The sequence below is a fragment of the Anastrepha obliqua genome, chromosome 4 (assembly GCF_027943255.1).
Source record: "Anastrepha obliqua isolate idAnaObli1 chromosome 4, idAnaObli1_1.0, whole genome shotgun sequence".
In the NCBI taxonomy this organism is placed as follows: Eukaryota; Metazoa; Arthropoda; class Insecta; order Diptera; family Tephritidae; genus Anastrepha; species Anastrepha obliqua.
In genome coordinates this window covers 24,842,623-24,869,988 of record NC_072895.1, presented here as the reverse complement: position 1 = coordinate 24,869,988, position 27,366 = coordinate 24,842,623, and the positions used below count along the sequence as shown (strand labels likewise).

Below are 27,366 nucleotides of genomic sequence, written 5' to 3'. Positions count from 1 at the left end.
CCGATACGCGAGTGCGCCGACTGTTTGTTTGAAGACAGGCAGGAGGTACTTCGTTTTGTCCTCGTTCACCACCAAACCCATTCGCTTTGCCTCTTTATCCAGTTTGGAGAAGGCAGAACTAACAGCGCGCTAGTCTCACTTATTTGTGTAGGCATTTAAACTCAACATTTCTATACGTGTTTTTGTTTATTTCATTGTTTTTATGTTCATTACAGTTTGCTTTAATATTTTATTCATTTTTGTTATTGTTTATTAATTTTCTTACTTCGCTTTTTATATATTGTTTGATGGTTGTCATTTTGCTTATGTTCTTTCTTGTTCTTGTCAAATATTCAAAACTGGAGACTATAAATACTTGCTTATTTTGTTCATTATGCTTTTTTGTTTTTAACTGTTGTTAATTTTTTATTGGTGTACCCTCTGTTTAATATTGGAATATTACAAATTTTACTCATTTACTGTTTTCTTAATTTTTTATAATTATTTTTTAGGTAAAGGTTTGCATGTATTTCTTTCAGAAAGTAAAACTACTACAAATTAAAAAGGAAAGTAATATGTTTTTCAATGAGAATTTAGGTAGAAACGGCTGATGGGCAGGTTTAGCTGCAAATGTGTTGATTATTTGGCGTCTTAACTAATGATTGTGTGGCATGTAGCAAGCGCTTAAGAGCTTTAGTTTATTGGTGTTTCAGAACTTGAGGTTGAATGCAGTTAATTTTCTGTATGTTTACCCCAAAAAAATTGATATTTATGCCTGTATTTTTTTTTTCGAAATAAATTCAAAAATCATTTTACTTTTAATACTTTCCTCATTGAGCACAATTAAGCATCAAGACAATGTCACATTGCTTCAATCAAAAAACGAACGCAATATTTTCTTTAATACATATAAGTAAAAAATAAATAAATTTAGCATTTTGTGTTGTTGATTTTAAATATTCGACATTTTTCTCTCTACACAGTGCAGTACACAGTTTTTAAAAATAAATATTATATTTGAGTACAAACATGCGCTACTCTTACCGGGTGCACTAAACTGAACAGCACTCAGTTCAGCACTAAAATTAATGTTAATGTTTATGCTAGTTAATAATGCCAATGCTGCTCCAATGTAAATTGTCTGGTACAACAATCTCAATTAGATAGATATAAGCGAGTTAATATGAGTGTATGTGGATGTGAGTATGTATTGACCGTCTGTTGCCTGTCGAGCTAAAGGAATTTTATCAGAAGAATACATACTTTTATAATTAAGCTGCCCGTTTATAGCAGTTTTAGGGGCTTTGCTAATTCATTGTTAATCTGATTTTATTCCACTTTCCCTTAGTATTCCATTATTTATGCATTTTGGGTATGTATTTAGACATTTGTTCTCTATATTTTCAATTTAAAGTATCTGCTCGCACGCATGACAATTCGAAAATGTATTGAACGCTTGTCAAACTATATATATATGGACTATATAACATAAATATGATTTGCATTTGTCCTACAATTAGGACTGCCCATAACGCCGTCCTTCCACATTCTACTTGATTTTGCGTGAATTTCTTTGTTTGTTTGCCTTCCATCCCAAATATGCTTCGCAAAAAGAACTACTTTCTAGTTGAGTTTTTTTCTTGCGCTTTTAATACATTCTTTCTTCGTTTTTCTCCTCAATCAATAATTTCGTATCTTATTTTTTGTTTTCTTTATAGTTTTTAGTGATTATAATGTTTTAATGACTTGCTTTCTATTCATGATTTTTCCTAGTTATTATTGTTTTGTTGTTGCTGTTATGTGTGTTTTTCTATAATGTGCTTCTTTGCCTCTTCAATCTGTGTTTTTGGATGCTTCTTTTGTATGACACATTCACATTCTCACACAATTTGCCACACTTTGAATTTGTAAGCTCTAAGCTTCACTCTCGCCAGGCGTTGCGTTTTCTTCTTCATTGATTGGTACAATGAGATTCTCCTTAGACATAAGATTGTATTTTGTAACGAAATGCGTAAAGCGATGACATAAATACGTTTCAGCCTCAAATTCGTCGAATATTCGCCGGTGATGAAAATACGCATGGGAAAATATTCGGTAAACACGACGGCACACCGAACCCAGCTTAGTTACTGATGACTCCTTGATTGAAACCCTATCAAAGGTAAGGAAGAAAAAGTAGTATATTCAGGAAATCAATACAGCAACTAGAGATATCGAATCAATAAATACTATATAAAATTATGGAACCAATTATTTTTTAGGCAATTTATTTTTCACAAAGCGTTCGGTCGAAACGAACAAATTGAGTGCTAAAAAATGACAATCAAATTAGGGCATTAAAAAACTAAACAGCAGAATATTGATCCAATTTAATATGCATGCCCGAATTTCAAATAAAATCAAAGTGTAAATTAGGAAAAGAATATCATAACATGGTTTTACAGCAAAGATTAAATTAGTTTATAGGTGTTTTAAATATGTACAGGGTTGGCCATATTAAACTGACCCATGTGATTATTAAAAAAATATGGAAAAAGAAACATTTTTTTGTGTTTCATTGTGAAAAACATTTAATTTAGTTCAAGGAGATTCGTTTACATCACTTTTTGAATATGATATCGCGCAAGTGGTCGCCCTTAGCTCGTATAGCGTAATGTGCCCGTTTTTCGACGTTTTCCATAGGTTTGGCCAGCGTCTCGGCCGATATGGCGGCTATTTCCCGTCGGATATTGGCCTTAAGTGCGCCTAGTGTCTTTGGCTTGTTGACGTAAACCTTAGATTTCAAATTACAGTAAAAAGTTATAGGGTTACTCAATGGGTCAGTTTAATATGGCCAACCCTGTACATGAATGTATTAACTCTTTTGCATCACAATTCCTATACATAAACTGGGAATGCTGCTGAAGTGACAGTCCTTGGACGGATATAAATCCGAGTCGTTCCGGTTACGTAGAACCGACTGTCATGGGAACGTTGCATCACCGCTCGAAATGCGCGATATAATCAAAATAACTTGCGTCAGCAAGACTTTTGCTGTTTGTTCTAATAAAAAAAAAAATAAAAAAATTACAGGATTGCCAACATTATTTATTTTCCTCAAACTTAATTCTGTTCTTGGTAATAAGAGAGTTTTTGTTCGCGCGGACTATATCACTCTTAGTGATTAGAGATAGTTTTTGTTAGGGAATTATGCCGCCGAATGATGCAAAAGTTTTAATTATATTTCTTGAATAATTGCGAAAATTTTAAATATTTTAGTTTTCATTTTATATAAAATCATATGAAAATTTCTTTAATTTGCTTCTAATTTCTTTACCTGCTTGGAAAGTATTTATTGCTATTCAAGAGACATGCAGCACCATCCAGCGTGTGGCGTGTATAATCAATGGCGGGGCATTCTTTTGGGGTTTTGTGTGCAGCACACAGGAATATCCACTGATCGGTGGCTGTCATTTGTGTGCATGTTGTAGGCGAACATTGCTTTTGTAGACGCACAGCAAGCCCATTTAGCTCCATGCAAAATTGTCTAAACAGATAAAATCCCAAACAAGGGCCAAAATGAAGTTAATAAAATATATTTTCTAACCGAATAAAAAAGCTTTTCCCCCATTTGTTCTCACCTTAGATGTTCATATTTCCAGACGCCTTCGTCTTGAGCTTCTGGCATTGTTAGAATCAATTCCACATTAGATGGATCACGTTTGATCAGTTGTTGAATGTATTGTTGTACAGCCAAGGTGCTGTCCATTTCTTCCAGAGGCTCATCGGCCCAGCGACAGAAATCCTAGAAAGGAAATCTAATTAAAATACCTCAATATGCTACGCTTATAGCTCTACGAGTTAAAGCTCGAGTTGCTATTTAATATTTTAAACACCAGACATGGAATAAATATTCTGTTACACTTATTGCCATGACACTGGACACTTTTCTCTCCATACTTACCTTCGCTTTTGTTCCTGGTCTGTTTCTTCGCAGAATCGTCGTGCTGTCCGCCATCTTCATGTTTCCTCTGACTCTTCCCTTTTAAGAAAAAGAAAGATCAAGTGAAGTGCTCCTCTTCCTCTGATGGGCGTGTTAATCAATTTTGTGTCAGCGCTATTAAAATTTGATTATATTAATTAATACAAGCTTATTGAATTTTTCGACCCTATAATTTTGGTATGAAATTTAGCGAATTAAAACAGGTATTTCATACGAAAAATCTGTAGTTTCTCACACTCTTCTTTCCACTGGTTTTTCGTTTTGTGAAAATTTTTGACAACTCCTTCATTCATTCATGCAGAGTTGTTGTACGTCATATATATTGACAGGGTTGTATTTCACTGCACAAAAACGATTAAACACGGAAGTATGCGGGCATATTATAATTACGTGGCTTTATACGTGGCTTTCTAAACATTTCTTTTAAGTTATTAATTTTAGTTTAAAATACGTAAAGTTTTTTTTTTTGCTATTATTGTAACAGTAAGAGAATTCGGGAGCAATCTTTGGATATACCAATAATTCTGATCCGACTCTCATTTATATGAATTACTTTCCTATAGTAGTTATTATTTTGACGAGGCAATATCTTTTCCCCACACGCCCATTCTGGGCATACAGCGATAAAATAAAAGAGTTATTTTCAAGCAGTGGTCGTACTTTCTCGAGGAGATATATTTGTTATTGTCAAGAACTACGTTTTTGGACTCAATTATTCTTCATTTTTCGTATATCCCCGCAGCAAACATCCCTTCTAAAAAACAAATATGCCATTACCTTAAATATGAATTAACAAAGAAGTGCTCACAGAAGGGAATAACTAAGAAAGGAACGTAACTAACTTTTTTCCGAAATTCGTTTTAAAACACACGGTCTCCTTTTAACGTGCTTGAGCCCAATGATACGACCAACATCCACGATGGCGAAATTGGCATTAAGTGTATTGGGTTCTATTATTAAAAACAATTACTACGTTGTCGCATACCTTACCTCTGCTCAAAAATATGTTGAGACTTCAATAATAAATATTTCAATCAAGCCTTACCAAAGCGAATCGCATAAAAGGATGAAAATATGTCTAACGAACAAGCAATTACTATTGTCTGTCTGAAGTCGGAACGCTTTAAAGATCACTTCGTTCAGTTTATTACATTTATTGAAAATCAAGATTACAAGATTTTGCCATCCGAACAAAATGTTGATAGTAAATTTGACCGCTACGTCATGGGGGAATTGACAGCACAATTGTGTCCGCACATTTTTCACGTGTTCACACAGCCAAGTACTATGGATCATGGCTGGATTGATTTTTTCGTGTATGACTAACACAATCTCAGTTTTTACTCACCTATGTTGCAAATAAACCGCTCTTCTCATATCCCTTAGTACCAAGAATTATAGGTAGGCATATTCAACTTTGACTATGTTATGTTTCCCGATTGTGCATGACTTTTACGAGTGCTTCAGACGATAGCCATTTACAGTAAATCTTTTTTTAATTACTATTACATTTTCATTATACATCGCATTCGGCTTGTTGTAAGGAGCTTTTATTTATACGTTTAAACATTTAATTTGTTTCTTCGATTTAAATTACATCAAAACAAATTTATTATAATTACCGGAATTGTGGATTTGTGGACTTTTATCGAATTTTTATTTCTTTATATACCTTATAAACCCGATAAGATGTTTGCAGCGCAAAAAATATACACAAGCCTCGGCATTACGTTTAAAGAGATATAACAATGTCTGCGATTGTATGTACGTAGTGTCGTTAATACATCAGTAAAATCTGTCATGTGGCAACCTGACAGATCAGAACAACCTGACAAGAAAATTGACAAGGCAAAGAAAAAGCGAGAAGACGACTACGACTTCGACTCAACACAAATTGCGTTTTAATTGAAGAAAACTAAGTAAAATAACTAGTTTTTGTGATATTTACAAACAAGAAAAAGCAAGAACAAAAAAATAAAATGTCGTACGCATATTTGTTTAAATATATTATCATTGGGGATACTGGTAAGTCTGCAAACGGTGCAAGTAAAAACAGATTACGGAGTACACAAAGAAGCGAGAAAAATATGACTTGGAAATTTTTGTGTGCAAACATATGTATGACTGCATAATATGAAACTCCAAATTGTGCAATGCTTTTGCAATATACACATTCACGTTTCGTTTGACTGACCAGTAATATATACTGAAACTTTAGGATTGTGAAACTAAAGGGGCAGCTAATTGCATTTCCAAGTGTTATCAATGTTGTTAGTGCTAGAACAGTTGCAGCTGTTGGTAGCTGGTGATGACTGTATGATGACGACAGCATAGGACAATACCTTGAAAGAAGTGCTTGGAAAATCGATATTTTCGCATTGTTCGGGCGTTGCTGTAGTCTAGTAACTACGTATGCGCAAATGTATATTTGCGGGCAGTAGACACGTTTAAGGGTTACTAAGTGATGTAGGAAAAGGGAAGTGGGTTGAACATGTACTATCTGGGGTTATTCAGTAATTCGTTTATAGCATTAAATATGATAATAACGTAATTGGTATTAGCCCTTCTTAATATCCTGTGGAAGAAAACGTGTAGTTTTCAAGAAAATACATGTGTCCGATACATTGTACCTGATGTAATTTAGGGTATACAAATTTGCGAAGCTAAACAGCTGTTTCGAAGGGTGTTACACATACATATAGTATGTTACTATACATTTTACTAGTGTAGAGTATATGAGCGAATGTGTATGTACACTCTGGATGAGGGTAATCAAAGCAATTATTTATTTGTATTCTATGCAAATTGTAAAATGACTAATGACTAATGTATAAAGGTCGTTTTAAGGCAAAACAAAAAATATAATACTTCCGCTTATATTCAGGTGTAGGAAAATCTTGCCTTCTGCTTCAATTCACCGACAAACGATTCCAGCCTGTGCATGATTTGACGATCGGCGTGGAGTTTGGAGCGCGCATGATCACAATTGATGGCAAACAAATCAAACTACAAATCTGGGATACAGCAGGCCAGGAAGCGTTCAGGTAAAAATTACGAAGTACATATAAAAATTTGGTATTGTTCTGAGAGTTTATACTTTGCTCTCTATAATTGCAGATCAATTACACGCTCATATTATCGCGGTGCAGCCGGTGCTTTGTTGGTATACGACATTACACGCCGTGAGACTTTCAATCATTTAACTACATGGCTGGAAGATGCCCGTCAACATTCAAACTCAAATATGGTTATAATGTTAATCGGTAACAAAAGGTTGGTAAAATCAAATTTAATCTAATTATGGATTATGGATGTATAGGTATTAAAAGTTCAAAGTAATAACAATTTTTCTAGTTTATCGGGATCAAGTTTAGGAAGTTGTATTAACATTACTATTGCGTACGAAAATCTGATAATATTGCTATGAGGGGTACGATACACTAGACAGGACTAGTTTACTGGGGCGGCAGCCCTTGGTCGGGAAAAATCCGAGTCATTCCGGTAGTGTAGAACCGGCTGCCATGGGAATGGTAATATTGATATTTTTGAAACCGTTTAACTATTTTAATTTTTGCGTTGCCACACCGAGGTCTATTAAACGGGATAGACATTTAAAATTCCTTAATTTATTAGATTAATTTTAAGTAACGAATCCACCGTCAGGGCAAAGAATGATCAAAAATCAACGAGATTTTTAAGCCACTTGAAACTTACACTTTATTATAAAATAATTATAAATAAAACAAAAATAATTGGCGCGTACAATTCTGTTTGATGTTTGGCCGAGCTCCTCATCCTCCTATTTGTGGTATGCATTTTAATGTTGTTCTACAAATGAAGTGACCTACAGTTTTAAGGCAACTCCGAACGGCAAATTGTTTTTTATAAGAAGCTTTTTCTTGGCAGAAATACACTCGAAGGTTTGCCATTGCCAGCCGAGGGGCGACCGCTATTAATATAGAAGAAACTTTTGATGTTTCATGCACTGAGATTCGGCTACGGTGTTTATTATACTAAAATTTAATATATGTATTATAGTTTGATTGCAGTTTTGTAGCTCAACGATGTACAATTTTTGAAGTGAAACTTCTTAGGCGTCGATGGACGAGCGAGAATTGAGAGTAAAATTTCAAAGCCATGCAACGTTTTGGGCATTTTCGTTCCGCGAGAGAGAAAACAGATATAACGTAGAGGAAAAGGAGAGAGAGAGCTATACCTTATATATATCTTAGATATACTTTAGGCGATTTTTCCAGAGTTTTTCCTTGTGGTTGCAAATTTATAGTGAGAAATAACACTGCCTATTTCTTGGCGCTTGTTTGTTGGTGCAAACTTGTAGGAAATATATTTTTGGTGCCTACTTTTTGGCGTTATATTATATTTCCTTGGTGCCTACTGTTTGGGGCGTTTTTTGGTCCCAATTTTTTTGGCGTTTTTTTGGTTTTTTAGTGCCCACCTTTTAGCGCTTCTTTCCGTTTCCTGGCTAGTGCTTGTGCGTACTATAAAGTGCTATCCATTCCGGCGTCGGATTTATTGGTATTGCCTTGGGTTGATCTGTGCCGTTGCTGCGGTCCTGGAATCACTGCGTTTGTGCGGGTGATAAACGCTCGGAGTAGTGCGCGTTGTTGCCACGGTTTGTGTCCGGCGTTTACCTACACAACGCTTCTCTGTTTTTTTGTAAAATTTGTCTATTTGTATTCTGTGCAAATGTTGTGAATTTATTTAGATATATATTCTTTCTCTCTCTTTCTCTCATTCTCTCTCGGGCCTCTCCCTCTTTCTTTGTCTGCCTTGAAAGTTTCACTTCTTAAAAAGTTTAAAATTTTTATAAAAATTGGTCGAACTTTTAAAAAACTTCTACAAAGTTTGAAACTTTGATTTATGTGATATTTATTGTGGCAAAGTATTGTAAAAAGTTAATGAAAATTAAAAAAAAAACCAAAACTGATCAAAATATCCTAATGCTATTAATTTTTTTCATAAGCGCACAAGTTAAGCTGCAATTAGTGGTGCCGTAGACATAACATCATAGCCGTAACCATAAACTGATATTCAAGTGAATTTATGCATTTGCATTTTGCCATAAAAACATGGATAATTTTCAACTAAACCAATTTATTGTTCATTGTTCATTGTCCATTTCTAATATTCAAGTTTTTATTCTAAATATCAAAACAAATGTAAGGTATTTCACAGTTGCTTACGGTTATGGGGAAAAACCAAAATTCAATAGATAATATACATGCGATTAGATTAGATGCTTTATGAGGCTTGCACTTCGATCTCTTGGTTTTTTACGTAGAGAGCACATCACAGTACCTCATCTAGACCCAACTCCCTCATTAATCCTCGGTTGAATTGAGCGTGCGTGCCTTTCTTCTGGCTGCAGTTGGCCAAGATGTCTCAGCCTTCTTCAGCATTCCAGGAGAAGGTGCATTGGAGTCTCTCAATAGATACATACGGCTACGGTTATGGTTGTGGCGTTATGATGTTGCAGTGTATCAGTGATGCCCGTATGTTTGAGTAGAATAGCTGATTGCTATGGTTACGGTTATGGCTAAGGTACGGCACCAGTAATTGGAGCTTTAGTCACTACACCAATCGCGAAGCAACAGTCGGTTATGGCCTACCCGGGGTTTTTAAAATTCTATAAGATTAAGAAGGAGCTGCCGTTATAACGGACAGGAGTACAGTTAGTGCAAGCTAGCGTAATAACAGGCAGACAAGTAATGTGAGAAAAGCACATTGAAAAAAGTACATTTTGATGTTAAAATAAAATAATAATGAAATGGAATACCCTGGAAATTTGAGGTTTTTTATACCGTCATTTAAATAATAGCACAAAAAAGTCACTACACCACTAATTCTTTACAATGGTGACCGACGTTCCCACGCCAGTCGGTTCTACGTAACCGGAACGATCCGGATTTATACCCGGCCAAGGCCTGTCACTTCAGCAGTATTCCCAGTATATGTATGTGGATTGTATATGCTGTTACATCAACAACAACAATATTCTATATTTGCGTCCATTGTATATTTTTGTCTTGAACTCAATTTATCAATATTCTGTTACATATTCGCTTGATCTTTCGATTAACTAACCGCAGTTTCGTTTAAAATTTATTAATTCGTGCACTTACATATATTTTTTGTTTTAAGTGATTTGGACTCGCGGCGTGAGGTGAAAAAAGAGGAGGGTGAAGCCTTTGCACGCGAACATGGGCTTGTTTTCATGGAGACTTCAGCTCGAACTGCTGCCAATGTGGAGGAAGCGTTCATCAATACGGCAAAAGAGATTTACGAGAAAATCCAGGAAGGTGTTTTCGATATAAACAATGAGGTGAGTGCTGAAAAATACCAATAGAGATGGTTAATATAAAATTTTACATTTGCAGGCAAATGGCATTAAGATAGGACAACAGCATTCCCCCACAAATCCCTCACTGCCGGGTGCTGGAAATCAGGCTGGGTCGGCTAGCAGCGGCTGCTGTTAAGTAACACTTCTCAGCTGCGGCTGATGTAATGATTTTTTCTAATATATAAAAAAAACAAGAACTAATAACTAAAGATAATTTGCTCGTCATTTCTAATGCCTATTCTATTTGTATTTATTTTTGTTGAGTACTTTTATTTTAAATCAATTTAAAAAGTAATATGTTAGTTAAAGAGGAGCTGACATTTCATTATATTCTTAAATTATAAGAAATGAAACGAATCTAAAAATACATACATACATACAGAACAACTGCACGCAAATAGATCATCAAAAACCAAATAAAGTCTTTTTAAAACAATTGAATTGATTCAATAATTATTACAGTATAGAAGTATAACAAAAACAAAAACAAAAAATCAAAATTGGATTAAATATGGCGAATATGCCGAACAAACTAATAACAAAATAAAATACGTCAAAACTAGTTTTCACTTAAGCTGCAGCAACTGATAGTGTTTTGGAGTTGTATATTCCTGTTCCCATTTTTTATTATATACGCGCAAACAATTACTTAGACTTTTTAGCGCATACCAGTGAATTTTGTGCTGTATACGCATTAACGCTATTAGAATTTAACAAATGAAAAAAAAAAAAACAAAAACCAAAAGAGTTAAATGGGCTTTCAAGTATACCAAAAACCAAAATTACATGCATACAATTAGATATATACAACAAACATGAAATATTTTAATGCTATAAAAACCAATTGATTATCAATTATTGAACTACTACAATTAGACACATTAAAAAATATATTATAAAATACGCTATAAATATGAGTAACGAATACATTCTAATTACAATATTATGCAAAAAAGTGAAGCTAAGATTTTATACATACATACATACATAAGTGGATAAACATTACAAACAAACAAAAAAGAGGAAATAGATGTACATTGAGAAGCATAAAAAATGCATTCATTTGTACGTTTGCGTAGGTACATTTAAATCAAAAAAACAAAAAAAACATAAAAAATCAGAAAAAGTTTACTGTACTTGTGTTGCGTCGTGTGTCGCCCGATGTCGTTTTGTTGTCGTGCACAGTAAAATATTTAGTGTACTTTATATAATTCAATCAAACAAGTGAAATGTGAGAGTGGGGTAAAATCTAAAATCTGCACTATGCAAACTGAGAAAAAATAAAAAAGTTGGTTATCGTTCGTTCGTTCGCACTTCTATTGTCCTGTCAGTCAATAAACAAACAATCAATCAGACCTTCAATCATTCCGCCCTCTTAAACACAATGTATGTATGTTTGCTTAATTTTGTTTCCCTCAATGTCTGCTTGCTGGCTTACTTTAAGCGTTCACTGTAATTACGAACGTATGATTAAAGTTACTTAGTTTCTTGGTTTATATAGACATTCACATACATACATATATACAAACATTCATCTATGGAAAATAAATATAAACATGACACACATACATATTTACATGCGAATTCTTGCTTTAATGCATATTTTCGAATTAGACATTTTACATTAAATAATGCGAACCAATTATTAAGCGATGAATATTGCATTAAATAAAAACCAAAAAATGTAAAAAAGAAATTGTACGAGAAGAAATCACAAAGAGAGTGAAGTTTGATATGTGAACAAATAAAAATAAACCATTAAATACACTTAAAAAAAAAATCAAATATTATTACAGTTTGTATGAGTTGCTTTGAAGTTTATTTAAAATGTAGCTTCTAGTATTTTATGAAAAACTTTGAAATTGAAATTTGAATAGGTCGAGCCAAGGAGCACCAAGAGATTTGGTGGCTCCTAAAACACTCAGGCTAAAAAGCCCTCTGGAGAGAGGGTAGATAGATACTCCTCTTGCTTGGAAGAGGTGGTTAGCACTGAGCACTTTCTCCATGAGTGTCCTGCCTTTGCTAGAGCAAGACTACGAGTGAGAATGAGTAATATTCGTTCTCTAAAACGAGGATATTTACAGATTTGCCAAAGAATCTGGCAAATTCTCACAGGACTAACTACCTTTGTCTCTGTCTCTATTCTTTCCTATCTCTTTCTCTGATACGCGTCTTATTCATTATTATCTTATTATTATTACTATCTTATCTTATTTCATTTTCCTATATAATATGCAGCTGCCGTAGCCGAATGGGTTGGTGCGTGACTACCATTGGGAAATGCGTAGTTTCGAATTTCCTTGCAGGAAACACTAAGATGGTAGAAAAAGTTTTTTCTAGTAGCGGCCGCCCCTTGGCAGACATTGGCAAACCTCCGAGTGTATTTCTGCCATGGAAAAGCTCATAAAAAACCATTTACCGTTCGGAGTCGCCTTAAAACTGTAAGTCCCTCTATTTGTGGAACAATTATATATACAAGGTGAAGTCCAAAATAAACAATACTGAGCTAAAAAATAAACGACAGGAGCTTTGTTCTGACAACTCCCAGTTTATTTATTCAAAATAGTCGCCTCTGGCCTCGAAACACTGTTTTGCGCGATCTAAAAGCTTTTCGAAAGAGTGTTTCAGATAATTGACCGAATTGTCCTGCAGGATGTCGGTACAAGCCTTTTGGATGGCCTCTACGGAAGCAAAACGTTTTCCTTTCATGGCTAAATGAAATTTTCCGAATAGGGAGAAGTCACAGGGAGACATATCAGGCGAATACGGTGAGTGATTGATGGTTAAAATGCGATTTCTAGTCACTAGAAGAAAAATGAGTCACAAGAGTGGATCGATGAGATGGTGCATTATCATGCAATAAGCGCCAGCTTCCTCCTTCGCGGTATTCAGGGCGAATTCGACGTATGCAATGCAGCAAACGCTTCAAAACGCCAAGATAGAAAATTGTATGGACGGTTTGGCCTGTTGGCTCGAACTTCTTGTGGACAATTCCTTTGGAATCGTAAAAGCAAATGAGCATCGACCTGATTTTTGACTTCTCCAAACGCGATTTTTTGGGTGGTGGCTCGTCTGGGGCCTTCCATTCGGCACTTTGACTCTTAGTGTTTAGTTTCAAGTTCATGTTGGAAACACCACGTTTCATCACCAGTTACAATGTTGTAAAGGAAGTTCTCGTCTTTTCTCGCTTTCGAATGTTGAATTCTGAGCAATTTTTGGTCCTCAGTTAACTTGTGCGAAATGAAACGTGCACAGACCTTTCGTAAGGCGAACTGATCAGTTAAAATGCGATAAAACAATGTTTAGGAGATATTCAACTCCGATTCCATGGATTTCAACTATGATTTCGGTTCATTTTTGATAAATTTACAAACAATTTCGATGGAGTTTTCGGTGATTACTGAGACAATGATTTTGGGCGGCCCTATTTGTTCATTGTTATTATGTCCACACAACCAACTCAGAAACGTATAAACCACTCATGAACTCTGGCACGAGATATACAATCATCGCCATAAACTTTTTTCATCAATTCAAATGTTTCGGTAAACGTTTTACCGTTTTTAAAACAAAATTTGATATTAGCTCTTTGTTCGAAACTCATTTTTGCACCGATGACACAAACATACGGACACTTTAGACGCAATAACTTCGCTTCCACTGAACCGAATGACACCAAGCTTTCACTAGAAGTCAGCTAGGGATGCAACTTGCAACGAAGTAACTCAATAAAAAGATGGTGCTATCAAAAACTGACGTCAGTCTTGTTTATTTTAAACTTCACCTTGTATTTGTTCATGATTTTTTTTATAACAAAACGAAATTGTTTTTTGATAATCAGCAAAACGTTTTTTTTTTCGTGTTCTTATAAAATTAACTTTAATATGCAGAACCATTTCAAGGAACCCGTTTTCAAGCGAGAGAAGACAACTGCAAAGAAAATCCGCAGCGAGAACTGAAGTCGATTCTGGGAAATGCATTTGAAAAACGTTTTGACGATTGGATTAATCTTTAGTATCTGGTAAGTGTATTATTTATTAGGGTCCTCGTTAAATAATTTATAATAATAATAAAATACATTTAAATGAATAATAAATATTTTGTGTTTTATTGGCCAATTCGAGTTACTCTTTTAAAGGAATGTACATCTACTTATAAATCTACAATCTACAACCTAAATATAAACTCCCTACCTCTCAAAATGTGTTTCGTTTTAAGTTATTAATGAAAAGATATTCTTATATTCTTCTGCTTTATAATAAGGGGTGGTTAAGTTTCAAGGGCCGGTGTTGATTTTGAATAAAATACAATTTTTTTAGGAAATTATTGTCATTTCTCTTTGCTATGATAATATTGATATAGCTCAATTACGTACGGAACAAAATATTGGCCAATTGGCCGCCGCGGCCTCGTCGGCACACCTCCATCCGATGGTCCAAATTTTCGATGACGCTGGTCCAAATTTTACTTGAGGTTCTATGCCGTTAATGTGCCGAATTATCTCATCCTTTAACTCTTGAATTGTTGCTGGCTTATCGACGTACACCTTTTCTTTCAAATAACCCCAAAGAAAGAAGTCCAACGGTGTCGTTGACGTTTAGGTGTGGTTCACATTCAACATCGGCCCTTGAAATTTAACCACCCTTTATATAAGTAGCTCTGAGGCATGAATTTCGGCTTAGACGATTATTAATAGATTTCACTACAAATATTTTGATGGAAGTCATGAAATGTATAAAGTTTTATGGATGCAATGGAAAACAGCTGTTTTTTTTTGTTTTTTTTTTTAGAGGTATCTTAACCTACATTCATATCTGTGGACTTTTGGACGAAACAACTTAAGTTGACTTCATATTTTCTGCTTGAAAGACACTAAATGTTTTATTCTAATTTGATATTTAAATTACTAATCTATAGGATTTGCTTAGGACTCTATTGGATTAAAATTTGAATATAATCAAATAAATTATTCCATCAAGGATCAGGATTTATTGATCTAAGGGTAATAGAGAAGTGAATTACGTATGAGAGAGCGCATTACGTGCCGTGGGAACAACAGTCCGCTTCACTTGATTAGAGACAATAGTTTTTATAGAAGAAAATGGTTATTAAAGCAACCGTATCTCATCTTTCATCTAGCGAATTCGTTGGCTCGGTCATGTTGTCCGAATGGACACAAACATTCCGGCTTCGAAAGTATTCGACGCGGTAGCAGAGGAAGAGAAAGTTCTCCTCTGCGTGGGAAAGATGAAGTGGAGAACGACTTGGCTTCACTTGGTGTGTCCAACTCACGCCGGTTAGCACGAGAAAGAAACTATTGGCGCATTTTGATAAACTCGGCCAAAATCGCGTAAGTGATTATCGCGCCAATCAAGAAGATTTGATTTAGTAATTCAGGGTTTTCCGATAATTCAAGTGAAGACTGTACTATGTTCGAAAATAAGCATGAATCAAAATAGTATTCCATCTAACGGTATTTCGCAGCAATAAAATTTCACTTGAATAGAGGCACAACCAAATAAGAAAAAATAATAATAAATATGTGAAATTTCGTTTCTTTTTACTTTTATTATTTAAAGCTTAAACGTTTGTGCTGCCACCTTATTTATAAATTACTTCGTAAATACGTTGATGAATGTATTTGTACGAAGTCTCCAGATAGCCTAATGAAATCACAAACCAGGTCGTCTTAATGATTCGAATTGAAGCATTTTTGTCTTCAAATTGTTGCCCATTCTGATAAACCGTACGAGCAAGCCATCCCGATAGATTTCCAACAATATTTAGATCTGGGAAATACTGTCGATATGCTAAAGTTTCAACGTTTTGGGTCCCAATGCAAGTTTTGATCACGCATGAAATGGACAAATGTGCATCAGCCCATTGAAAGGTCCAAAGGTTTCACGAATCTCGGAAAAAGACGATTCCAACAGAGCTTCAAAGCTGTTGCCCATCATTTTGTAGTCTACAATTTTCAATTCGAACGCACCATAGTACGATGTTACTCGCCCTACCTTAACACCACCTGCACGGCTGCGAAGTCGACTCAAGCACCTTTCCTCCTTTCGTAAGTCATGGAAATAAATAGTAACTGTATCCATTCGACCCATCCAGATTGAACTTCTTCTCGACACTAAATCCTATTTTTTTCCATTCACCGGGATCGTCACTTGTAACAGAACTCCCAGTCGGATGGCCCCTTGCAAAATCGAGGTGGTATTCTTCGCGAAATTTACTCAAAGGTTTTTTTTTGTATTTTCTTGTGTTACAGATGTGCCGCATTTAGAATAGGCCTTAGGGCGGTGGGTTTTTTGACGGCAACATTTGTCATTTTTTGCATTTTTGGTATTGAAAGGACGTGAAAGTCAACGCAGTTCTGCCTTTGTAGTAGCAATTTGGCGATTTGGAAGTCGTCCCTCTGAGCTGAAGATATCGATTTGTCCTTTTTCGCCAACTGTTGAACCTTTCTGCTTTTCCATTTTATTAGAATTAAGAAGTTTTCGACCAAACTCAAAGAATGCTTAAGGGGTTATATACATTGTGTTGGACTAAAAAATCGAAATTTTTTTATGGCATATTTTAAAAGTACATCATCTTAAAAATATAAATTTAAAAAATTATAATGATCGGAGCACTAGAACGAAAGTTACAGACCGTGGAAGCGTGCGACCTTAACCATAAATTTGCGTAAACTTTTTTTTTTAATTATGCGAAGTTACAATCTCGTGAATCTGAACGGTTCACTTTTTATAAATATTTGCATAGTTCGCTGGAATTAATTTTTTTTTAATTTTTCAACCCCTCAAAAATCGGTTTTTTTGGTGCAAAGCGGTTTTCATATCGAGAAAAAATTTTTTTGGGTAAATAAACCGTTCAGATTCACTAAAAAACATTTTTCTACAATAATCATTTAATTTTTTTGATTCCAGTTGCGCTGCTCATTCGCTACTGTGATCACCGCGTTTCGGGGGAGGGGCGATATCAACAATAAATAATAATATTTTTTAAAATAAAAACACCAAAATGTATTCTTCGAGAGTTACCCTTCAGTATGATATATGCCTCAATTGAATAAAAGTCCTAAAACATATTTAAAGAAAATTATGACAATCGTCCATTTTTCGGACTCACAAGGTATATAACCCCTTAAAAAACGTTCCCTCTTCACAGCTTTAATGCGGAACTAATGTAGGCAAGCTGAGTGCCTCTATTCAAGTGAACCAATAAGTCAAGCTGAAGTTTTGTTGCTGCGAAATACCGTTAGATGGCATAATATTTTGATGCATGCTTATTTTCGAACATAGTACAGTCTTCACTTGAATTATCGGAAACCCTTGTGTTACTAAATAGATTAAAACCGGTTGCTTTCATAACCATTTTATTCAATAAAAATTACTGCCTTACTGCTTTACGTGCTTTCGATCAAAAAAGTACCCATACTTCACAATTTTGCGACGTGCAAGTTGACATTTTTTTTATAAATTTAAATTACAAATAAATAAGAATGGTGGTGAGGTTTCTCAAAAATAATATTACACTATAATTTTACCAATTGTTTTCTGATTCACTGAAGTGAAGTGAGGTTTTGTGGGAATTTTTATAAAATGCGTACATTTTACTAGTCCTTGAAAATTATGAAGAACCTTTGGCCGACCAAGTGAAGAGTCCAATTAGTGTTTTAGGCGCATAAAAAAAAGTTATTAATAAAAAATCTTAAAATGTTCACTCTTACGTTGATCATAGCTGTGAAAGTGATATATTTTTTTTTTAATTTCAACATTCAAATTTTTCATCGTCAAGAAAATGATAATTTTTTCTACTTTTAATTGAATTAAAACTCTATAAATCCATGAAATATAGCACAAATAGACTAATATATACATTTTTACTACGAACCTTATCAGTAATTTTTATATAAATATTTACAAATACTACTAACATATAATATACTAAATATATAGGCACACAACACATAAATTTCTTATCAAACACACTTAATGGATTAATGGAGCTTTCTTCGCTGCAGAGGCGCCATTATTCTCGCGCTTCTCGCAGAATTCTATCAAATAAGCGGCCACGCCAGAGAGGACAATAAATACACCGGCAAAATAAAATGAGTGATCCCATCTGCAATAAAAAATAGGAAAATAAAATTTGTTTAGTGAAATGATATTAAAATTTAAATGCAAGCCAATTATAAATACTTATTGAACAACCCAGAATATATAGAATTCAAAGTAACATATGTATAACCCTTTGGGGACGGAGCTGCTCAACGAGCGACGTCGCTGACGATGAGAGGTATTGGGGAGCGCAGTAAAGAAAATAAATATGTTGAACGTTATAAAAACTAAGGTTTTATTGAACACAAAAGTTTCATAAAACCGAAAAATAATTATAAACAAACTGCTATCACTGCTAATGTTGAAATGCCTGAGTGGATTCCTTATTGCACGGATTTCACTTCCACTTGACGAAGTAATGCCGTCATCTTCCGTCTTATCAGATTCAAAGTAATATTCGTCAGAACGAATGTCACTATCTAACGTATCATCTCCAAATCGCTTAGCCATCGGGCGTAGGATAAAATATAAAATATATAAAAAGCCTGCTGGTTCCTCTGGCAGTGACCCTGAGAGACTGAATTGAAGAACTGAAATTCGTTCTGACTACCGTCATCTTACATCGTAAGTTTACATTATAAGGAAGATAAGACTTCATCGCTAATGGCTCCTAATGTCTTTGAATGAAAACGTGACTTTTTTACTAATCCTATGCGTATTTTATCGCTCAGAACGACAGACGTCGCGATACTTGCAGCTACGAACTAATTTGGGCGGCTATATGCCGACACTCGTCCCCAAAGGATTAATAATGATTTCATGTAGCCATTATATATAAACATATATATATGCATGCATGTATGTGTATAGTTTATATATTGTATATATATATTTTTCGAATTTCACTTACCTCAGCGACATTTCATAAATTGCGCCTGCCATCGGCGGCCCGGCAATAATACCGAGACCCTGAACTAACAGCACCAATCCGTAGGCGCACGTAAAATCGTTTAAATCTACAATACTGACACAAATGCTGGGCGTAAACGAATACGAGCTGGCGAATGTGAAGCCAAAGGTGATGCACATCAACACCAGACAGCTGTAATTGGCGGCGAGAATTGGCATTAGCAGCACCGAAATGCCACACACTGAAAAGAGAGTAGGTTTAAGTAAGAGAGAGAGAGAGAGAGAGAGAGAGAGAGAGTTTATATAATTTCTTTTAAATATATACATCATTTTATTGATTGAAAAATTAAATAATTAAATATTAAAATAAAAATTCCAAACTTATAAAAGCTAAATTTCGTCAGACTGAAAAATTTTTTTGGACTAGTTGGTGGCAGTTAAGGCTCAATCACAGTTGCGGACTTCAACCTGAACTCAAATTAAAGCTTGAGTCTTACACTACAACCATATATCCAAGTATAGGCATATTAGGTTGGGGAATAAGTTCGTAGCGTTCTTACCGAAGACTTTCATTTAAACAAAAACAATAATTATATCAATAAGATAATTAATTTAATATTCGCCGTTGCTGCTTACAACCTCTTCCCACCTCTCGACCAATTTGTTGATGCCGTTCCGCCAAAAATCGTCTGGTCTGGTGTCAAAGAAGTTGTTGAGCCAGTTCTTACGGACCTCTTTGTTATCGAAGGTAATGCCCTTCATATGGTTTGACAGGGAGTGGAAAAGATGGTAAGGTCCGGAGAATATGGCGGATGCTGAAGCACCTTCCATTCAAGCTTTTGGAGTAGAGCTTTGACGACATGGTGGTTTGACCATGTCAATCAGGTCTTTTCAGCCGAATAGCCTCATTCATGCGTTATACCTGGGCAATGTAGAGCTCCTTGTTGACCGTGGCATTCTTTCGAGCATTGCTCAGTGCACCATGCCCTCCCTATCCCACCAAAAACATATCATGATGTTCTTTGGCTGAAGATCTGGCTCGAATCTCGGTTTTGGCGGCGTATCTTCTGGAGTGACCCAATCCTTTCATTGATTCATGTTGATGTTCCGTGACGATGAGGTACAAAAAGTGTTGTTTATGACTGCCTGGTGATCGATAGCGGGCGAGATGCTGAGAAGCAATTTAAAGGTGACTTTCCTTGTTTTTTCGTTGAGCTCGTGAGGCACCCAGGCTGCCAGACTCCTATATTAATTTTTCGGTAAATCCCATTGAATGAAGGTGTTGGAGAATCATTTTATGATCGCAGTTCATGTTTTCCGCCAATTCACGATAGGTTTGGCGACCATTCTCTTTCAAATGTGATTTGAGACGTTCTTTATCGAATTTAGAAAGCCTTCCGCTGTGGGACGTGTCATCGACGTCAAAGTCACCATTTTTGAGCTTTGCTAACCATTTCCGTGCTGTAGACTCGCCTATGACACCTTCTTCATACAAATCTTCCGGTCTACTTCGGTAGCTTTTTGACCTCGATGAAAAGTAAAGAAGAGCAGGTGTCGAAAATGTTAATTTTTGCCTCCTGGGTATTCCATTTCTAAGCCTCAAAACTAATAGAAAATTAAAAAACTCAAAAATACAAATAACATAGTTTAGTAGGGCAGAAAGAGTTCTATAGAATGAATATTTACTCTTTGCCAAACAGCAAACAAATCGTTGTAAAATAAAAGAAAATATATAAAAAACTTTTTACTTATTCCCCAACCCAATATTATTTCGCTGTTACTCAAGTCGTCTAAGGGGAAGAACATTGGTCGAATAGTCTTCATTATAATGGAAAAAAGATGTAAATTAAATATTGTAAAAATGTTCTGAGTTTGGTTTTGGATATTTTTTTATGTTTATAACACTAAGTGAGTGGTCTATATATACATATATATTCTACAATATATATACATATATATATGTAAAGGGTGATTTTTTAAGAGCTATAGGAAAGTTTTTCAAAAAAACACACGTAAAATTCAGAAAAATGCATGACATTTTTATTTAAACCGATAGTACAGTCTATATAATTTAATGTTTGAAGATTATTTCATGCAAATGTTGACCGCGACTGCGCTTCAAATGGTCCATCCGCTTAGTCCAATTTTGGCATACTCTTTCCAATGTTTCGGCCGGTATCTCACATATAAATGCTTTAATGTTGTCTTCCAATGCGTTAATTGAAGCAGGCTTGTCTGAATAGACATGAGCTTTAACCTAGCCCCACAAAATATAATCTAAAGGCGTTATATCGCACGATCTGGGTGGCCAATTGATAGGTCCCGAACGTGAAGTAAAATGTTCACCGAACTCGCTTCTCAACAAGTCCATTGTTACGCGTGCTGTGTGGCATGTGGCACCGTCTTGTTGAATCCACATGTCATACAAGTCAAGCTCTTGTATTTTGGGCAAAAAAAAGTAGGATATCATTTCACGTTAGCGCTCACCATTCACAGTTACGTTACGATTCGCAGCATCTTTGAAGAAGTACGGTCCAATGATACCTCTAGCCCATAAACCGCACCAAACTGTGACCTTTTCTGGAAACATTGGTAGCACTTGCAATTCTTCTGTCTGATCTTCACTCTAAAATCGAGAATTCTGTATATTTACGTACCCATTGATCCAAAAATGAGCTTCGTCGCTGGACACAATTTTTCGATAAAAAAGTGGATCTTCGGCCAACTTAAACTTTCTGAACAGAACTCACATTTTTATAATAAAATTCAATGATTTGCAAGCGTTGTTCTTTTGGAATGGTTAAATTATAGACCAAACTGAAGATGTTTAACAGTGAAACAAAACACGAAACGTGCGTCAGCTGTTTAAACCAACTGTTTAAAAAGATAATAGCTAAAAAATCACCCTTTATAAGTACCTATATTTCATCTTTTTTTTACCTCAAAATAAAGTGCGCAGTGTATACTCAAGCGTATGTAGATCTTACAAGATCTTTACTTTTTATGATAGATAAACTGTGTTTGGGACATAAGTATTCCCTTTTTTGGTACTCACCCACCATACACGCCGAATAGCAGATATTAATATTCATCCACGGACGATCGCCAACATAGCCTAGGCCGATCATGCCAATGGTTTGCGCAATACCAATGACCGAAATCACGTGTGCACTCTCTCCCGTTTCATAACCGTGAATTTTCAGGTACTCAGGCAGGTAAAGGTATGGAATTGTGAACCTGTGAGAAAAATATTATAGTTTATTTTTAAATGCCATGAAATTTGTGTATTAATGTGAATATGAAAATGAAAGTAGACATTAATACAAACATACATATTTAGCATATAACTTGCAGTGAAAAGCCAAACTACTGAGTAGAGATTCTAAATTTGATGGACAAATTCAACTACTTCGAGAGCGACTAGAATTGTAACAGTGGCAAGTTGTAAAATGAACAATTCAGTTAAATAAATGCGATAAAACAAACATTTGGATTCATTTAAAATTCTATGAAGGGTGCTTTAGTGTTGGTCAATACTGCATACAGTCTGTGTCAGAAGAAAATAACCGGGTTTTTTCTTGTAACTTCGAGATATATTTCGTTCTGCTTTATGCTGTATAATAGTCCCACTCAAGGGCTACGACGCAAGTGCTAACTCAGGTTAGTGTCGTTCGAAACTTCCCGTAAACGCAACCACACAAAAGTGAGTGAGAAGTACGCGAAGCGTTTTGAGGCCGTATTTTTATGCTCGCGTTCGAAAGGGCCGAAATTATCTTATGCCGCGGTTGCAAAAGTGATTAAAGAATCAAAAAAGTTTGTTGTGATGTGGAATCAGCGGTGTAAGGTGTACAAAAATGTTGATGATGAATGAAAAATACGATCAGTTCTTGCTAAAAAGGGAATAGATGTGAGTATCAAAACCATTGAACGTCGGCTGAAGGGGGCGAACGTATCCTACCGTCCCACATCATCGGGACCACTGTTCTCAGAAAAACACATTGAGAAACAACAAAACAAGAAAATGGCGTCACAGTATTGGACTGGCCTTCCCAGTCACTAGACGCCAACCCGATTGAAAATGTGTGGGGAATTATGAAAACGTATCTTGCCGGAAGGCCAGTCCATGATTTAAAGCAACTCTGGTGTCAAGTTCGCAAAATCTGGTCCTCTTTGTCGACGAGCTACGCAGAAAAGTTTCAAAGCATGCCGAGAAGATGTCAGGCTATACTCGACAACGATGAAGACTGACTACACGCCTTATTGAGTAATTGCGAACCGTAGTTTTGTACATACTTAAATATATCTTTTATAAAATTCCGACAATTTTTAATTTTTTTTACTGTTCATTATTGTTTTATAAAAGTTTTTTTTGTCTAACAAAAACAGTATGAATCCAAATTTAAAATTTTCTGTAAAGATTGGAAAAATTCTACAAACTTTTCTTCCCAATTCTATGGCTCTTAGTTTAAATTACTAGACAGTTTTTTTTTTGGTATGCAGTTTTATCAGCGGGGTTTTTAGAGACTTTGAACTTGCACTTTCTTATACTAAAATTTAATGACCTATAAAACTGAATTTTCAAATAGAGGTCGCCCTTCGGCAGGCAATGGCCAACTGTCGAGTGTATTTTGGCCATGAAAGAGCTACTCATAAAAACCATTTGCCATTCACAGTCGGAATCCAAAAGGTTTTTAAGGTTGTTTTTCACTTACAAATATGGCGAAATTTTTCGCCAAAAATGCTCTTTTTACGTTTTTTTGCCACCAAAACTACAAAAATGAAAAAAAAAAAATTTTATTAATGTAGGGGGGAGCATTACGTCATACTTTAACTGAAAAATTCGACTTTTTTAGTTTCAGATGATTCTACGACGAATGCCGATTGGCACCGCAGAGCACCTCTCGAAAAACATATCTCCAAAAAAACTCTGCCATGGGCTCATTTGTCAATATTTTATTATTAATATTTTTTAAAAACTTATTGAAAAGATGTACAATAACATGCAACTGATTTTATTAAAGTATCTTAAGCCATATTTCTGTAAAAAATTCAAAAAAAAAGTGTTTTTTTTAGCGCTAAACCCTAAGTAATTAAATAATTCGTATAACTCTACATAAATCGATAGCAAAACTTTAAATGAGGTTTTCCTCAAAACTATGTATTTTGAACCGGTGATCACTGTAACTTGGTGCCGGTAGCCGCTTGATGGATTTCAATAAAATGTATACGACTTTTGAAAAACATAAAAAACTCGTGCCTGATCGAAGGATTTTTTTCAAACATTTCGATTTTTTTTTTCAAACTATTAATTTTCGGGTTTTTTCTCGAAAATCTGAAAAATATTTATTGAAGCCGCCATATTGTAAATTTAAAAAAAAGCTTCGATCAGGCACAAGATTATCTATTAATGAAACTAATTTCTCTTGCCCGATTGATTTTAGATGAATCCCCAAGGACTTGTGATGATCACCGCAAGGGACTTCTGGAAAAACGGGCTCCACACAAACAGCGATAACTTTTACAATTATTAATTTTTTTTATTGAAATTTTGCTAAAGTCAAGTCGAAACATGATGTATTAATGCTATGTTTTTATTTTTGGAAAATAAAGCAATTGACTAGCAAAAAAAAAAAAATTATTGAAAATCATAATTTTTTCGGACCTCTGACTGCCCCTAACCCCATAAATAAAGAAAATAAATAAACATGTTTATGCTAAATTTTTGTTTGTTAATTTTTCATAAAAATTGTTTTACAAAAACCTTATAAATCTCAGTGTCAAACTTTGTACAAAATTCGACAAAAATTTTATAGTCAACAAAACTTTAATTTTTGTAGTCAAAATTTTTAGAAACTTTTTAGGTATGCATTTTTATATTTCATTTATTTTCAGTATGAAAAGTGCCAATATTAAAAAACTCCGTTCATTTCTGACATTTTTTTTTTCATAAGATGCTGAGTATTTTCTTCCATATAAAAAACTTCCTAACAAGAAAGTGTATGGATGTACACACACACAAGCCCACTACTTACCACATGAACAAAAACAATGTTGATATATTAAATAACGTAAATTTCATATCCGAGAACAATGAGAAGTCAAACACCGCCTTCATTGTGTCAACGATTCCTCCGTACCAGCTCTGAAATGATATGAACCAAATGAAACAGGTTAGAGAAAATACGAAAGTCAATAGAAAATAATTTCAACTTTTATGCATTTATTAGTTTATGATTTGAATCACCTTATGACACTGTTGTAATTGTTATCACGGCTTTTTAAATCTGAATAAATATGTTTTATATGCCGAACTACACAACTTTTAAAGTGCAACGCCATGAAAATAAAATACTAACCCTTGGGGGGGGGGGGGGGGGGGGGGGGGGGGGAATGCTAATCAGAGGTAATGGAGCCACAGCAAGGCGTCTATGTTTGCATGCAGTTACTATAAAGCAAATTACTAATTAAATTAAAACAAAGTGTGAGATTAAAAAAAAGATTCAAACAAAAAAAGGTTAGGGTTCATCATTTAACGCGCCGTTTTTCGACATTCTTTTGCCCGAAAATGCTTTCACTGTTTGACACTCCTTTATACCGTCCACCAAATGTGTAAGAAATTTCGTTTGTCCAAAATAATTACGAAGAGAACTACGCATAGAAGTCATTTATACCGAAATAAAAAAAGAAATTGAATAAACAATTTTCTAAAACTTTCTTGTACGAGGCAAGAAAGAGAATAACTTGCCAAACGATTAAGAAATATCTGATAGAGACCGAAAAATAGTTTTGAAGCATACGACACCTAAAGACTTCAGACCTATTAGCCTTTCCTCATTTCTATTAAAGACATTAGAGCGATTAGTAGACACCTTTGGAAAGCTTGACACCGTCGCTACTCGTGATCTCGCGATCATGCATACTCTAAAGGTAAATCCACAGAGACAGCACTAAATCCACTAGTTACAGAGATAGAGAAATCAAAAGAGAATAAAAAGCTTTCTTAGACATAGAGGGCGCTTTCAACAACGCGGAACAATCGAAGTTCATAACAAGTGCGATGGCTGATTTGGGTGTCGCCGAGAGACTTGTGCAATTTATGGAACAGTTTTTATTAGGCAGGTTTTTAATTTCGACGTTGGGTTTCTCGACGTTACGCAGATCCGTCAGGAGGGATACACATCAGGGCGGTGTACTTTCTCCTCTGCCGTGGATACTGGCAATGAATTGATTGTTAAAGAAACTAGAGGAGAGGAGGATACACGTAGTGGCCTATGCAGATGATGTTGCAATACTAATAAGAGGAACAATTCCAGATATCCTCTGCAATATAATGCAAAATTATTTGAAAGATGTAAGCCGGTGTGCTGTATCGAGTGGTCTTGGGGTAAATGCCAACAAAACAGAACTAATCATGTTCACCAGAAAACACAGGATACCTGTTCTAAGCCCCCTACCTTTGGGGGAATCCCACTGTCAATCGGGGAAGAAGCAAGCTACTTAGGACTAGTATTAGATAGGAAGCTTTCGTGGAAACAAACGATTAATGAAAGAGTAAACAAAGCAGCCACAGCACTCTATACATGCAAAAGAATTGTGGGAGCAAAATGGGGCTTAACCACAAAAATAGTACGCTGGCTATATACAGCAGTGGTAAGGCCTATCATGACATATGGTGTCTTAGTTTGGTGGCCAACACGTGAGAAAAGAACAACAGTAAAACGCTCAGAAAGTATTCAAATAGGTGCTAGTCTCTGCATAAGCGGGGCACTAAAGACTACGCCCATGGCACTACGCCACTAACAGGAAGGGTCACGCAATAATACTAGATGAATACCCCTTCTTACATCAAACGACTTTTGTAACTCAGCAGAGAAATACATCCTTTACCGAAACTTTCACAACGAGAGAATATTGGGACAAAGGTCCTAATGGACAATAGATGTGGAATCAGTATCTTTACTGATGGTTCCAAGCTAAATGAATGGTTCCAAGGAAATGAGTGCCAACATTTCATTCCGGCTACCGGATCACTGTAGTGTATTTCAAACAGAAATCCTGGCTATCAGGGAAGT

At 35.3% G+C, this 27,366-nt stretch overlaps 3 protein-coding genes across 3 annotated transcripts in view; 1 reads left to right on the top strand and 2 right to left on the bottom strand.

The window, feature by feature from the left end:
- Positions 1-167: 167 nt before the first annotated feature.
- On the bottom strand, positions 168-4,238 carry LOC129245623 (MOB kinase activator-like 4). The gene is made up of 4 exons (XM_054883909.1): positions 3,923-4,238; positions 3,600-3,763; positions 3,296-3,505; positions 168-2,131 (listed from the first exon to the last, which is right to left on the bottom strand). Exons 1-4 carry the CDS (start codon positions 3,980-3,982, stop codon positions 1,894-1,896), a joined length of 672 nt encoding a protein of 223 aa, XP_054739884.1. The 5' UTR covers positions 3,983-4,238; the 3' UTR covers positions 168-1,893.
- A 1,556-nt stretch (positions 4,239-5,794) lies between these two features.
- LOC129244842 (ras-related protein Rab-2A) lies at positions 5,795-10,763 on the top strand. The gene is made up of 5 exons (XM_054882723.1): positions 5,795-5,986; positions 6,846-7,005; positions 7,079-7,234; positions 10,124-10,304; positions 10,360-10,763. Exons 1-5 carry the CDS (start codon positions 5,941-5,943, stop codon positions 10,456-10,458), a joined length of 642 nt encoding a protein of 213 aa, XP_054738698.1. The 5' UTR covers positions 5,795-5,940; the 3' UTR covers positions 10,459-10,763.
- A 7,138-nt stretch (positions 10,764-17,901) lies between these two features.
- Positions 17,902-27,366, bottom strand: part of LOC129245392 (monocarboxylate transporter 14-like) — a 48,526-nt gene continuing 39,061 nt past the window's right edge. Inside the window, exons 3-6 of the mRNA XM_054883518.1 lie at positions 25,327-25,436; positions 22,350-22,531; positions 19,296-19,536; positions 17,902-18,449 (exon numbers count right to left, since the gene is read on the bottom strand). Of these exons, the coding sequence (XP_054739493.1) occupies positions 18,317-18,449; positions 19,296-19,536; positions 22,350-22,531; positions 25,327-25,436 (666 nt within the window). The 3' untranslated portion in view covers positions 17,902-18,316. The remainder of the gene's footprint in view (positions 18,450-19,295; positions 19,537-22,349; positions 22,532-25,326; positions 25,437-27,366) is intronic.

What these genes read in the sequence shown, in the direction of transcription:
- LOC129244842 (XM_054882723.1), top strand. Translation starts at nt 5,941, where the DNA reads ATGTCGTACGCATATTTGTTTAAATATATTATCATTGGGGATACTG. An exon ending in TATTATCATTGGGGATACTG is followed by an intron (nt 5,987 to 6,845) that starts GTAAGTCTGCAA and finishes GCTTATATTCAG; the next exon opens with GTGTAGGAAAATCTTGCCTT. An exon ending in GCAGGCCAGGAAGCGTTCAG is followed by an intron (nt 7,006 to 7,078) that starts GTAAAAATTACG and finishes CTATAATTGCAG; the next exon opens with ATCAATTACACGCTCATATT.
- LOC129245623 (XM_054883909.1), bottom strand. Translation starts at nt 3,982, where the DNA reads ATGAAGATGGCGGACAGCACGACGATTCTGCGAAGAAACAGACCAGGA. An exon ending in GACCAGGAACAAAAGCGAAG is followed by an intron (nt 3,764 to 3,922) that starts GTAAGTATGGAG and finishes TTTCCTTTCTAG; the next exon opens with GATTTCTGTCGCTGGGCCGA. An exon ending in AATAAATACTTTCCAAGCAG is followed by an intron (nt 2,132 to 3,295) that starts GTAAAGAAATTA and finishes TACCTTTGATAG; the next exon opens with GGTTTCAATCAAGGAGTCAT.